At 43.6% G+C, this 15,891-nt stretch overlaps 2 protein-coding genes across 2 annotated transcripts in view; one reads left to right on the top strand and one right to left on the bottom strand.

Moving 5' to 3' along the window:
* LOC119650175 (possible lysine-specific histone demethylase 1) overlaps positions 1–15,891 on the top strand; it is a 697,245-nt gene that overhangs the window by 364,638 nt on the left and 316,716 nt on the right. The window lies entirely within an intron of this gene.
* Positions 8,073–14,940, bottom strand: LOC119650174 (toll-like receptor Tollo). The gene has a single exon (XM_038052728.1). The coding sequence runs from the start codon at positions 14,450–14,452 to the stop codon at positions 10,382–10,384; it is 4,071 nt and encodes a 1,356-aa protein (XP_037908656.1). The 5' UTR covers positions 14,453–14,940; the 3' UTR covers positions 8,073–10,381.

The following is a 15,891-nucleotide window of genomic DNA, read 5'->3' as shown; positions in this document are numbered from 1 at the left end:
TGAAGGCAAGACAAAATATATGGTGGCAAGGTCAGCATCAAAAACCAACCATCCAACAACATCAAATCGCACTGGTTAAACGGGAAGAATAAGGATGGGAGAATACAATTTTGAGACCGTTGATAATTTCTCCTATCTAGGGTCGAAAATCACAACCGATACCACATGATGAAATCCGCGCGCGGTTGTTGTTAGCCAACAGAGCCTATTTCAGCTTACAAAAACTGTTCCGCTCGAAAAGTCTCCATAGGGTTAAAGCTCTTACTGTACAAGGCAATGATCTTGCCAGTCCTCATGTATTCCTCGGAAACTTGGGTTCTTAGCAAGAGGAATTGCGAACTCTTGGCCGCATTCGAGAGAAGAATCTTCCGAAGAATTTTTGACCCCCTACATGAGGATGGACGATTCCGTAGCCTACATAACGACGAAATCTATGAGCGATACCATGACCGTCTGGTTGTGGATAAAATCCGGCTCAATAGGTTACGGTGGGCGGATCACTTAATCCGTATGGATGAGGATGATCCAACCCGGAAAGTCTATAAGGGCAATATCTATGGTAGAAAAAGAAGACGAGGCAGACCCTGCCTGAGATGGAGCGATGGCGTAGGTCAGGACGCCAGACAGCTTTTAGGGATATCGAATTGGTGGACCTTGGCGCCAACCTGGGATGTCTGGAGTTCCTTATTAAGGCAGGCCTAGACCGGATACTGTCGTTGATGATGATGATCCAAAATTTTTGAAAATGGATGACTGCCGATTTCGTCCAGGGTGGAAGCAACTTATCAGACATTGCCGTTTTTAATATCTTGAAAGGAGTATTCTAGCTAACATTTTGAGAGGTTTATTGTCTTTATCTTCCTATGTGTACTATATTTGGTCTCTTGAGAGGGCTTTATAGTTACATGTATCTCTAGAATACACTATCCGTATGCTGATGAGATGTTACTAATTTGTCTGTAAGAGGAGCCTGACCATACTGTTCGGATGGGTATCAAGTTTATCAAAATGTGTCTGCTTCAGTTGACTGCCCTAGTATAGAATTTCAGACATCCGGGTTTTGCGCCAGTTCGATATCCCTAAAAGCTGTCTGGCATCCGTCATCGCTCCATCTAGGTGTCTGTCTAGGGTATTTCACTTCCTTGGACTGAGGAATAAGTATGACGTTAAGCTAAACTGCGGTACATGTTCGTTTCTTTAATATGAAGGTGGCTTCGCTACCCTTTGTTTCGGTAGATTTGATTCCCCCTGGGTCAACCATTCCTCAACTTCTTTGACGTGTTTCTCTAGTTCTCGAGATGCAACACTGGGAATGGAATGTTTGCAAAGAATTGCTGCATCGTCTGTAAATGTAAAGTTAAATAAGGGTTCATTTATGGGCAAGTCTTAAGTTTATAACAAGTAAAGAGAGGCCCCCCCCCCTTGAGGTACTCCCGCTTTGATGCTGGATACGGGAGGCTTGTTTTTGGTCAATAACAAATCTCTTGCCAATGAGATGAAGCTGCAGAATTGTACCGCAGTTTATCTCGGAGGCTAAACGATGAGTTGTTGATCAGAAGAAATAAAGTGTTATAATAACTTAGCTACTATCAGTTCCTTGAATAACTATCATAGTGAGGGAAGCAAGCTATTAGTCTATAGGATATGACAAGCGTTGAATCTTAAAATATAAAATACCAACAACTAAGTATGTCAGCTAGGTTATGGTAGATTTTGGTAATTCTTGGGTCATTTCACCCGTAAAGAGGCTGACACCAGGGGGCTTTTTAAGGTGGAAGTGATCTTGCATAAATCGAATGCATCTTGAGAAATTCAAACTGGTGGTGCTTCTTCCTGAAAAATGCTTCTGAAGTATTGAGTATAGATTGAATCCTTACCGTCATCATGAGCAGAGATTGAACCCTTTTCGTCAATACTTATCGGCCAGCTGCCATCCGACAATCAGATCGGTGGCTTGCGTAGGATCGGCCTCTTAAGTTTTTTCATAGCTTTTAAAAGGGTATGATTCTCCCTTGGCAAAGGCATTCAATTTTCAAGGAAGCGCTTTAGACTCTTATATCCCTCTTTTTCCAATGTTTCTAGTATCTCTACTCGCCTCAGTTTTCGTTTTATTCTTATTAGTTCGTAGGTTGTTTTTGAACACTCTGAAGGATCTCCATTTGTTTGCAAGTGTGAAATGGTGCAATTCCGATTTTAACCATCAACAAACCATATTGTTGATAAACTCGTTAAGGATTGGTTGAAATGGGGTTTTGTATGGTTACGAACGAAAATCTCGTAATTTTTGCGACCTTTGCCGTCATGTCGAAAGTAGCCGGGAATTATAAAATCATATTTGTCAGTGAGATGGATTTCCGATAAAAGGAGAATGTTAATTTCACTGTTTACGAAGAATGCTGGTAATGTCATTTTATGTACTATTCAAGTTCCAATGGTAGATTCTAACACAGTGCATGTTCTCTTCGCGAGAAAGGTTTGAAGAATTAGCGTTTGGTTGCGTATGAGTTCGTGCGTCATGATATGATACATTAATGCCGTAAATTGATTCCTGCTCTGAATGGGTTTGACTATTATGGAATTTTGAATTTTACAGTATCAGGATATGAAAAAGTTAGATAGATAGACATGTTGACTGGACGGCGGATAGAATAACATTATCTATTACGGGATTTTTAGTTGGTGGTAGGAATTTTCGTAGGCATTGAGCCGCCATCAAAAGTGGTCTTCTTTCCTGTACAAACGAGGTTGGGGGCCAAGCCCCATAAGGTCTGGTTGACTGTCAAGACATTGAAGCGGATCGAGAAGCGTAGGGAACTAAGCGCTCCTATTGCCACTGTAAAGGCGCATGTGATGCGCTTGAGCTCTGGTACCGCGGAAAATCGCGGGAAGTAAATCGTAGCGTGTACCTTGGCAAAAGGGAATTTGTTATGACGCTAGTCATAGAATCGAAAGCTGCCGTAAATAACAAACTAATGATTTCACTGAGATAGCGTCATCACGAAGTACGTGGAAGACTGCAGGGATCGTGACATCTTTCGTCCACTGATGACATCTTTCTGCTCTCTCACCGAGTCGTGGTCATTGTCCAATTGAATTTGAAAAGAGAAACTGATAGGGTCGAGTGAAGACAATCAAGGTGCTTAGTCTGGCTGGTCATCGTAATCTTCCTATTTGCATTAACCGGTAAAAACATCGAGGGTGTTGGTCAATTTATCTATCTTGGTTGCATGGTTTCCGCCGACGGTGACACCGAACTTGATGTCGTTGTTTTGTCTAAAATTTGCAAATGGAGTTATCTCAACACCAATATCAAGTTGAGATTGTTTTGTGTCACTGTCCTCTTTGTGCAGCTTTATGGGAATAGTACATGAGTAGGGACACAAAGCCTTTGTTAATATCTGTCTCCGCTGTGCCATCGGTGCACACTGCCCTGAGAAAATCTCGAATCATGCCCTAAGTCAGCTTACAGATCAAACACCGACGAATGCTTTACTGACTATCCCATGCAAGGAAACCCTTTTTCTCAGGCGTGTGGGGAATTATGTGACCCAGAACAGTGGAGAAGGTGTGTTAGCTTCTCGGGGTTACCTGAGAAACGACCTCGCATAGGGAAGGTGGACGCGTTACGCTCCATTTAGAAGATATTGGCGACTATATAGGAATGGAGCCAGAGAATGAAGCTGTAAAGGTTTATATTCACGTCGAATTCTGGATAAGAGGGAGTGGAAGTAACACAAGAGCTCTGCGAAAGGAATCTCAAAAACATTAAGGTTGCGTCATCATATTGAATTTCGGAGGTTGTACAGCTTTCTGTAGAAATGACAGTCTAAGCAAAAACCAGACGATGAGGATAGGTACAGTAAGAGCGGTTCTTGCAAAGGTTTGGGGATTGAGTACATCTCTTTTGAAAAGATTCAGTTGATAGCAACCACAATTATGGTCAGGGACCACACTACGGAAGCATATTCAGGAATATTACAAAACAAGGAGTTATAAAGTATGACTGGGCAAGTAATATTTATGAATTGATAGGAGAAATGAAAGATGAAGCCAGACATCGTGGAAGGTCAGCTGAGTACGTAGACATAATGAAGATTAAATCGGAGTTAGCTGTTAAAGCTGACACCTATGTAGATCCTCCATTAAAGGTTGACCATTTAGACAGTGAACTAGGGGTTTTAAGTGAATAACATATTACGTTTGAAGGGTTTTAATCCTCGTCCTTGAGTGAGCTTGCTCTCTAAATATTGAAAATGTGTAGGGCCGTATTTGTATATTCTGTCTTAAAATTTGCAATAACTTTGGAATCTCACGAGATTTGTGTTTCACTCGAAGTGCATCACAGGTTTTTTCTGGTCAGAATGTCTGTTAATTTCATTGCACGTACGTTTTCCCTTTCTTGACTTAGGACTATTTGTATATTTGGAGATGGTTAAAATGTTCCTGTCTCATCCTCTCTGGCCGGCTGGCCTCCGCCAGTTTTTGCTGGTACTTTGGATGAAGGCTCGATTTTGGCTTGATAATTGGGTTTTCCATTGCCAACGGCCATCTGGGCTCTTCAATAGTTCGCATATGGAACTGATTAAGATTGAAGAATTGACGCACCCGCTCAAACAGCAAACTTAGTTGCCTAAGGGATATTTCGGCAGTAATGCGTTTGCATAGCAAAAAAACTGAACTATATCCGAAAAGAAAGAAACGAAATTAATTGTATAAATGTAGGCTTTAGTAACGTTTCATAAATATTTGAAGTTAAAAGAAATATTGTTAATATTACAAATAACAATTTACGATTCACTCTGGTTGGCGGTCGAAACAAGAAGCGAATTCCGCTCCGCCCCGACCGCGTGGCTCAGTTCAACGCTAGAGGCACCCCAATGGACGATCACTTCGCCATTAGCTGATACCGTGCGCGTTCAGCGAGGAGATCCCGCGACCTAATTGCGCTTGGCGAAACGAACGCGTTGTGTTGCCGTTGCCACCTGCTGCCCCATAAACGGCTTCAGTCTGGACAGGGAGACCTACTTGGGCCCGCCCCGTACGTCGAGTTTGAACTAGAGAGTGCTTATCTCTAGGACTTTGATTGGACCCTCATATGGTGACTGTGGCGGTCCCCGAGAAGTATACACTCTTATTAGCACTTGCGGGCACGTCTCGAGATCCCTAGGGGCGCTGACCGCGGTGGATTAGTGACGCTTAGGAGGTTTCGCAGCCTTGAAACCGTGTCCCTAAACAGCCGCAGTACATCAGTATCGCTTAAACTCGATCTGATGCCGAGCACAGGGTCAGCGGGCAATCTTAAGTTCTTCTCATACACCATTTCCGCGGGGCTGTTCGCGAATTCGCGAATTCGGAGTCCGAGTAGCACGAAAGGGAGGATCCGCGACGAAGACGGATGGTCGCGAGTGATTTAAGCGGCTTTCAGCGTCCAGTGTTCCAACATCCCATTGGACTGCGGGTGGTATGCAGTTATCCTATGTTGTTTGCAACCAAGGAGCTTGCCTAACTGCGAGAAAAGAGCAGACTCGAATTGCATTCCTGGTCTGTTATGATTACGGCTGGTACACCAAAGCGACAGAGGGCCTCAGCACATGATTGTGTAGTATTATATTAGTCAGAGGTGTTGCTTCAGGCCAACGCGTAAACCCGTCGATGATAGCGAGACAGTATTTGAATCCATGCGATGCTCGGAAAGGGTCAATGATGTCAAGGTGAATGGTGTGAAAGCGTTTGGACCGAGAGAATACGCCCATCTGCTTTTTTAAGTCCTTTTTGATCTTACAATTCTGACACGAAATGCACTGTCCGGCCCAAGAACTGATGTCCTTGTTCATGGAAGGCCAGAAGTACTTTGATGTTACTAACCGGTTCGTTGTCCAAATGCCTGCGCCCCGTTCCGACGTCTCGCAGAAAAGGTGAGAGTTTGACCCGAAGATAGGAAACTCTCCATACTTTGAATCTGTCTTTAGGTTTTGAAGTTCTGCGTCTTCTTTCTGTGCCGATTGCCGTGGCGGTGACTGTGACCTCGGAGACACATGATAGGGCATCTGCAACCACGTTATTCTTGTCAGACACGTGTTGAATGTCAGTGTCAAGTAAAGCTCAGTTGCCGAAGCTCTAGATGATTTGTCGGGTCCCCGTCAAAAATGTAAACGTCATGCTCTCGAGGGAGAAACGAAATTATTTAGTGGGGATGTAGGCGGCGAGTAATTTACGATCGTAGGCATTGTAGTTCCGAAGAGTTGGGTTCCTTTGCTTGAAGAAGAGGTTCAACAGTTGACAGGTTTAATTCACCCGCTAGTGAAAAGCAGTGCCTATCGCTTTGTCTGAGGCATCGGCGAACACGGTTAGGGGTACATCTGGTTGAGGAAATGGCAAGAGTACAGCGTCAAACAGCTGTTGTTTGTCAGTTTGATATGCGTGGATAGTTTTTCACCATGCACCATACAATCACGGGAGAGTATTTTGTTCTGGGCCTTGATAAGTAAGCGTTGAGGATCACTTGATGGTAAGCGGTTCTGAGAAACAATAGAAGCTTAGCATGCTCGAAAACCTTGGCAGATCCTTCAGGGTTTTGGGATACCGGAAGCTTGAAATGACCCGCACCTTGTCTGAGTTTGGTTGGATTCCATCAGAAATAACAGAGTGGCCGACCAATTTCACATGCTTTCTTAGAAACTTGCACTTATTAACGTTAACAACATGTCCGGCCTGAAGGAGACGTTGAAAAATGCACTCGAGATGGTCCAAGTGCTCAGATTCTGAAGAAAAAGCTACCGAGACATCATTCATGTGGACAAAACAGAAGTTTTAGTTTCGTGGATCAGAGTGGATAAGCCTCTGAAAGTTTTGCGCTACACTACAAAGTTCGAAAGGTGTGCAAATAGCCGTTTTTGGAATATTTTCGGGAGCTGCAGTTATCTGATGGTACGCCTTGGCTAAATCCAAAGTCGAGAAAACACGGAGGTTTGTCTAGTCATGGATGAGTGGAATAGGGTATCAGTCAGGAACGGTCTGAGCATTTATACACCTATAGTCTCCATTTGTCGTTTAGTTTAGGGAACATATGGAGTAGAGATGACCAATAGTTGCAAATACTCTGTTTCACGAGCTCAGAAAACTCTTTCTTGGCAACAGAAAATTTCGGGGGTGGTAATGAACGCACCTTGGAGAAGATAGAGGAGTGGCGTTAATGTGGTGCTGAACATCATGCTTAAGCTGCTTAAAGAAACTACATTCGGTAATTATGTAGCTAAACTTTCGAAGAAGTGCCCGAATACGTGGGTCGGCAACGTATTCGTAAACGTAACAAAAGATTATCATTGGAACGAATGTCATCGTTCGTAACGAAAGAATGTGATTGGAACAGGTCGAAATCTTTCCTGATGATTTCAAAGTGGTTGCGGGGTCTATCAAGGACTTGTTCTGAGGGCGCAAACCCAGACTCACTTCCAACTGCCTGTAGCAGCAGCAAATTATTTGGGCGGGTTACGGGGAAAACTGATACGTTCGATCCCACGGAGATCATTGAATTGACTTCTCCCGGTGACAAATAGCGGGACCGGAACCTAGTTGAAAACTTGAAGTGGGAGCTTCAATGTACATTACCCATGGGTGACCTTAAATCAAGAGTTGGGCCTACTCATAATTCGAGGGATTGACCTCCGAAGGGAGTGGTATGCAGTACTTTAGAAAAATTATATAGTTCCAATAAGTAAACATCGCCAGTTAAGGTTGTTTTATAGTCGGTGTCGGCCACTTAGTCTACTACAAGAAGAAGAGCTATAAATTGATTATGAGCGAAGTTGACCTGTATAATTTTCATTTCCGATGCTTTATCAAGTTTTCCACATATAGGATGTAACTTTCTGCCTCCCTTCCAAAATAGTTCCTACTGAGTTTACCCTTCTCTGATTCAAAGACGTTGTAAGGATAAAGCTCATTTTTGTACTCTACCTATTTTCTTTCGAATTTATGCTCATTTAATTTATATATTCTTAATGAAAGTGAATACTAAAGTCGTTATGTCATTATCCTAAACAATCTCGTCGGTAAAATTAAAACTAACTTCGTTTTTTTAAGATTTCATCTGTATTTCTTGATTTTTTTCTTTAATAGACGGCATTATCGTCCTTTAAGGTTTCCTAATCTAGTTCTTGACTTAAATTAGACAGTTCTATTTACAAAGTGTGTTAATACCTCTCTCTGATCTGATGTCACATGATCTCTATTTTTTAGCAATTTTTCAGCTTGTTTCCGTTGCTTCCTCCTCGGCTGAGAAACCCCGAGGAGAACGGCGGAAAGTGCCAAAAGCTGTAACATAATAACTTAACCATCAGTCGTTGTCGTTTGAGTGTTGCTTACATTACTAACTTTATTTTTCTTCTGCATTTTAATTATTTTGCTGTTTGGGTTATTTTTCTTATGGCTATCGAATCCACCATCCGGGGACAGAATGTGGTGTGGTTCTTGCCGTTTTTCTCAGAAAGAAATCTCGTTAAGTTTGTGACTGTGTGACTATTAAAGAGCAATCTTCTGGTTTTGTAGGTTTCGCTTAGAAAGTCATTCATACTGGTGTAGGCTAGGATGTTCTGGATGTTTGTACATATGTAAATGGCCGTGGGTTTGCTTTTATGCCCCGTTTTTTACTCATCTGCGGAGATGATGTGATGCATGCGTATCTCTTACCACACTAATTGTGTGTATCTTGATTAGATTAACAAGAATATGATATAATGTCGCCCGGCCTAGGTCGTAGGACCATGTTATTAGACGTGATATGATGTGTGTGATGCATCAAATAACCAACAATGCGCAATGAATTTTGTGACTTTATTACTGAGATTTGAACTTGTAGTAATAATTCTCGGGACATTAATTTGTCGGATGCTCTGTTCGCGATGGGGTGAGGTTGCTGCGGTTATGTTTCATAAGCACAGAACGTTTATGTTGCCTTTTATGATTATCCGGACTCCTATTACATGGGAGGGGGAAGAAGTGAATCAAAGTTCAAATAGGACACGATAAAAGTGAGTAAGTTTCCACGGAAAGGTTTCATGCTTCACAGATCGTAGTGTCAATCTCGTGGAGATAAGGCATCTGAAGAATGCCGAGCTCAACACTTGGTTAAATATGCTCTCCATCAGGATGAATGACTTTTGCTAACAAAACACCAATTCACAGTAATTAATTTATTGTTGGTCGTCTCAAGTCTCAAAGTACAAAAGCATCCACTTCTTGCGACAATTACAAAACATTTGACTTTTTTAAGTACAAAATTTACAACGAATGTCTCTCACAATTTCTCAGTTTTTTTTTCTTAGATTTTAACATATGTATCTTTTATTTACAAAATATACAGTTAAATAGATACTTAAGGTCTATCTTAATCAACGTGTCATAGAGTAAAGTCTATCGGGCTAAAGTCTAAATAATAAATATCACATTGTTGATTAGAGTTTACACGACGATTATTATTTTATTCAATTTTTAAATACTTCTCGCTCCACTAAACAACTAAAAGTATTTTTTGTGTATTCGCTTAATGTCTTTCCTCCTCGCCTAGTTTCGAACTTTTGTTCTGAACTTATCTCTACTGCGAGAATGGTTAGTAGGATTTAGGAATGTATAGGTAGTGTAGTATCTATCTAGGACAGTGCACATCTCACCTTGTTGAAGGCTACTGGAAATGATCTTGTCGTCCAATTACTGGGGGTTGCTGTTTGGTTGGTGTTCAAAATCCTTTGTTGGGCTTCCCGGTAGTTGGATGCGTTTCAGGAAGCATTTAATTCGCAATCTCACTCCAATCAGCAGTCTAGATTTTCACGCTGCAACTCAGCTCCTCGGATCTGATGTGAGTCGTCATAGAACCCGTGCTCCAGACAACCCACGGCTGCATGGATGCTGCGCTGCAGCAAACAACTTCAGTTGCAAACAGACAGACAGATGGGTTCTGTTGATAAACGAGTGAAAGTGATTGGCCTGGCAAAGAGCATGCAGGCGAGGAAAAGCAGGATGACGATGTACTCGTTTTGGTGTGGTGCAGATTGTCGATCAGACTAATGTGATAATTTGTAGAAGCTAGCACTTGGAGACCTGTTCTTCATCCATTTCACTAGCTGTTGCCTGTGTCACGGCGTAAAGGGTCCAAGTCCGTCGATTTGCATACTCGTATTCCTCCGTCATTTCTAGCTCTGGCCTGGTCCCCGTTTGAATAATTCAGGTTTTCTTTCGCCATCATTCCAAAGTCGAAATGGAATAGAAATCCGAGTTAAGATGAATAATGTGCATTTGGAAGATGGATGGTCGTTAGTGTACAAAGTTATCGATAGATACCCTGCGTGGTTATCAATAGAGATACTCTCTGGAGATAGATCGAAGTTTAGATATGAATGGCAACAGTTCTAGGAGACGATGAATTCGAGGAATTTCTTCCGTGCTGCATCGGCGGCTGGGACGCAACTTGTTGTTGCTGCGGCGTCAGAACCATTTGGTTGCTGGTTTGGTTGTGATTTCGGTTACTCTGTCGATTGCTGTTCCCCGTGCTGTGCATGTTGTGTCTGAAGTTGTTGTGCGCGGCGAAATTGCAATTCGTCACCATTCGACGTTGGTTGTTAGGCACGTCGGGCAGGGCAAATCGCAGCTTCTCCCAAAACAATTTATCGCCCCACTGCAGATAGGTGTTCGTTTTGAGATACAGTCGGATGTCGGGATCAAGATCTTTCTGCGGTACTTCGCCGAGCAGAATAACAATTAGCCGACGCTTGCGATCACGAAGTACCTGATGATGAGCTGATTTGAATTCAAACCGGCACCATTCCGATTTGATGAAGTTCTCCGATAGAACCATGATAGTCCGCCGAGATGACTCGATCGCCTGAACGATGGTATCGGCGATATATGCACCTACTGGAAAGTCGCGGTAGTGCAGGCAGAGCTTGTAGTGTGGGTCGCCGTTTTCGAGCATGGGTGCAAGGTCCTCGGCCACAAACGCCTCATCTTTTGAGCTGTACGAGATGAACGCGTCGAAGAGTTTGTCGCGCTCATTCTTATCGGTGTCTTGACCCTTATAGAAGAGTCTAATGCCGAAGCGCGAATGGAACCAAACACGCATCTCCTGCCTGAAGATGAACACTAATAGGGTGAGAATGATCACAAGCAAGAAACTGGTGAGCATCGCGATCAGCACGGGCATGTACTCCTGCATGGGTTTCGGAGATAGGATCGTTTTTTTCGACGACAGCGACGTTAGGTTACCGTTGGTGATATTATCGATCTGCTTCTCGGCACCGATGCACGGTATCGATATGTTGCTGAGGTAGATGAGGTATCCACTATCGCTGCCGCCACTGTTTGTCGCTGGCATTCCGGATGCTGTGACTTTTTGTTGCGGCTGTACCGCACCAACTGCAGTTGTAGGTACCTCGTTACGATTACTGATCGTATCGTTGCGAATGTCCATTGGCATCGTACAACGTATTTTCGTCTTATCTAGAACGAAATCGTGTCGATTTATGTAGTCGCGGAAATTCCCTATAAACTCGCAGCTACACAGCCACGGATTTGCCGCTAGACGCAAATCCACCAGGTATGGCGGCAAATTCCAAACTGCAAACTCCACAATGGCATTATGATCGAGTCTAAGCGTTTTCAAATGATGCAATTGCGCAAACGTGAAATTATCGATCGTGATGATCTTGTTGTAGTGCAGATACAACTCGCGAAGATTCTCCAGGCCCTCAAACTCGTTTCCGTTCAGCTGTTGGATGCTGTTGTGGTTGAGTTGTAACACTTCGAGCTCCCTCAGACCGTAGAAGGTCCGGTTGTGGATCCTTTCAATTCGCGAGTGATTGAGGAAAAGGATCTTCAGCTTCTTTCGGCCGATGAAGGCATGACTTCCGATTTCTTCGAAATGGTTGCCGTCGAGGTAAAGTTGTGTAGAATCCATGGGGATGTGGGCAGGTAATTGGCTGTCGTACCCCGCTCGGGAGCAATCAACAACGTTTGCCGTCCAAGATTGGTCGTGGTAACAAGTGCAGCCACTAGGACATTCCATTTTACAGTCACAAGCGTAGAAATCGCAACAGTGACACAGTGCGAAACAGTGGGTCTCGTACTTGCACAGAAAGTCATTAGACTTGGCTTCTATCAGCGGCACATAGGTTTTACCGCGGTTGTAGAGTAGTTTACAGTAGATGCTGGACAGGTCCATCAATTTGGGCTGTGTTCGGCTCTCGACATTGGTTTTCTGCAGCCAATCCAAATTGCAATCGCACTGGAAAGGATTCCCTCCAATATAGAACTCGGGCAAAGGCTTATCCTCCGGAACCGGCGATAGTCTCAGCGCATTTGGATCGAGGGAACTAATTTTGTTGCCAAAAAGATCCACTCTCGTCAAATTCGGTTTCTTGAAGAAAGTGTACGATTGCACCTTGGAAATCAAGTTATCATTCAGGTACAGCATTTCCACGCTATTCGGAATAGCGCTTGCTGTTATCTCAGTCAATCGATTCGAGGAGGCGTCGAAATGGGTCAGAGTCAACTCGTTTTCAATTTCAAAGTAATTACTGAGCTGCACTATCCGATTCGCGTGGATATCGAGCCACTGCAATCCCGTCGGTATGTGCGAGTAATCGAACATCTCGAAGTGATTATCCGAGATGTTGAGCCAAACTAAATTAGGTAAATCCGTGAATAATCCATCAATCGCCTTCAGATAGTTGCCGTCCAATCGTATTGCTTGCAGTTGACTATTTTTATGAAACGTTCCGGGCTCAATCGATTGGATTTTATTCCTGGACAGATTCAGGATCTGTAGTGATTGCATTCTATCAAAAACGCCTCGTTTCACGAATTCAATCGCATTTTCCGTGAGTCGTAATCCAAATAGATTTTCCATTGAGCTGAAGCTGGCGTTCTCAATAGTCGTGATGTGATTCTCGCCCAAATCTAAGGTTTTAAGGAGCGGGACATAGTGCAGAACGTCCGGCACTGATGTCAGCTCATTCCCATTCAAATGTAAATCCTGCAGACTTGAACAATTTTTAAGTGCCAACGCGTCTATCCTGGAAATCCGGTTGTAATCCAGGGATAATATCAAAATGCCGTAGAGTCCACGCAATGTATACGAATCGATGGTGGATAGGCGATTGTTGGACAGAATTAACGTATGGAGATTCGTTAATTCCGCGAACGTATTCTCGGGAATGGCGTCGATATAGTTGTCCTGCAATTTGAGGATTTGTAAGGTGTGCAGGCTTCGGAACATTGGCGATTCGAGCTTGTTAATCTTGTTGTTTGATAAATCGAGCAAGATGAGCCGTTTTAAGCCCACGAACGTGGCGGCATTTACCCATTGTGAGCTTAGTTCGTTGTGGCCCAAATCGAGGACGAGTAGTTCGGCGAGATCGGAGAAGAGACCGGGCGCAAGGACGTTGATTGTGTTGTTACGAAGATAAATCTCTTTCACGTATTTCGCTTCAGAAAATAGCTCAGGCGGGAGATTGCTAAGTTTGTTCTCCGACAAGTCGACTATCGTCAAGGACACAAGCCCTTCAAAAGCCCGATCGGCTATAAAATTCATCTCGTTCCGGCGTAGATATAGATTTTTAAGGCGTCCCAATGCGGAGAAGATTGCCGACGGCAAGTTGGTGATTTTGTTATCGCACAAATCTACCGTCTGCAGACTAGTGCCGCATATCCTTGACTTGCGGGTGCTTAGAGATGCGCTGAAGTGGAAGTTGCCAATGTCCTGGATGCGATTGGATGACATGTTCAGGAAAGTCATATCCTTGAGTGGGCAAATCATGCCATCAGGGATCGACCACATGTTGTTCTGACTCATGTCTAGCAAGTCCAGCTGACGAAAGTCGCTGAAAACGTTGGGCGAGATATCCAAGCTCATAGCGGACCAGTCTCCATTGTGGGTCCTAATTGTTAAATTTCGTAGATCCTGCAGACCGCTGAACGATCCTTCAGTCAAATTGCCTAGCTTACAGTACTCTATAGTTAAGGAACGTAGCTCGACCAGAGCCTTGAAGCTGCCCGGGCTCAGGCTGCTCTGGAAGAAGAGCGCGTCGTTGCATTCTAGCTTCAGACGCACCGTGTTTTGCGGCTGTATCACACTAAAGTTTGTATTCTCCAGTTCGCTATTGATTGTCCTTAAATGGCAGACTAAAACTATGTCATTTTCGGTGAACCCAGTCCACCGACATTCGTCCGGCGCCTGATACAGGACCGTTTTGCTAAGTGATGCCCCCAGAACCGGGAGGAGTGTACAGTAGACGAGTACACCGAGAACAGCCATCGTGGGGAATTGTTGCCGAAACATGCTTCGCGCGTATCTGTTTCGCTTCGCGGTTTCACTTAAATACACTTTTCTTAGATAAATCTTGAGTGCAATTGAATTGCATTGCATTATGACGTCACTTTCATTCACTTGTATTTTTCTCATTCGATCGTGCTTTATCCAACATTTTGTTGTCACATTATGTCACCGAAAACAGCAAAGGTGCTAGAGCGGACACTTGTGGGGTTTCGTTCACTGACCATGTTACCGGCGAGCTAGTGAGCGAAATATCGAAGTTCGGTGCGCGAAATCAAGGCTACGTTCACAACATTCTCCATGGGCTTGGGCGCGATTAGGTAAGTCGGAAAGAGGCTGGTGCAAATGTATGGCGCTTAAGATGCAGAAAGTATCTGTATCTAATCCCGACGGTAAGGTCGAATTGAATAGAGATTTCTTGGTTCGGAACGCGCCTATTATATCGAATGCATCCGATCGCTGCTGATGAATCCTCAGTGTTGGATGGTCCGCGGATAGTTGTTGCAAGGACCGAAGCGCAGACCGGAATTCGAGATTCTAACAGATACACACGGTTTTTGGGGTACACGGAAGATCTTTTCGATCGAGCAGCGTCATACGCATGCGAACTTCTCAAAACTCTCTCGTAAACTGAATCAGCCACCGCCAGCCAGTCCATCAACATGAGGAGAACCACCAGAAAACAAGAGTGGTAGAAGCATGGAAGCGTTCCGCTCAGTTCGACCGCGGTATGAGCATGAGTTGCCTCGCGCAGAATTGTTGAAGGTTCGGTGGATGGGAGATTTGTTGTTGCCGATGATGATGATGGCGTGCTGCGATGGTCGCTGATGGAAGCAGAGCGAGCTCTCTGCGTTGTGTTGGGTTGTCCAGGTAGCGCAAAGGTGAGGTAGACAGACGAAGAGTCCAGGTAGGCACGGTGCACGGGGTCAAGACAGTGTGGTCCGATCCCGATTAGACTGTGGTCGCCGAGTTACCATTTGAGATGATGAAGAATAATCAATTTCAGGTGATGAGTTCCCCGCTTAAGCCGTTTTTTTTGCTTTTCCAGGTCAAGTATCCAGTAATAAGGTGAAAAATATTGCCTTTACCCAGTTGACTGTTGGGTCTTTGTAGAATTTCTGCCAAATTTGCTACAGCTTTTTTCATGAATTTTGCCGATTTTCTCAGATGTGTGATAGTATTTACACGGACAGATGAGTGCTTTTCAGATTTGGGAAAATTCTCTAAAGCCTCTTGTAACAATGATAAGAGTAATGAAATATGGAGTCAATTTACATTCAACTTTACATAAATTTATCTGAAGATGCTCTTCTATGTAAACAAATCGACGGAGTAACAAGATTGTTCCCACGACGCAGATCAAGTCGCAAAATGGTTTTGTTTTTTAATGAACTGAGCATGACCGTCGGAGTCTAGCCTAGAATTCATTTCAAGCTTCGAAGTTGATAAGAGGAAATCTGTAATTAATAACAAATAGTTGTGCTGATTATAAGAGATCAAGAATTAGGTGGTTTTCATAACGTTTCAAATTATTTTTCGACTAAAAAATTTAAATGAAACGCACAAAA

Source organism: Hermetia illucens, chromosome 2 (assembly GCF_905115235.1).
Source record: "Hermetia illucens chromosome 2, iHerIll2.2.curated.20191125, whole genome shotgun sequence".
In the NCBI taxonomy this organism is placed as follows: Eukaryota; Metazoa; Arthropoda; class Insecta; order Diptera; family Stratiomyidae; genus Hermetia; species Hermetia illucens.
This window is presented reverse-complemented; position numbering and strand designations above follow the sequence as displayed.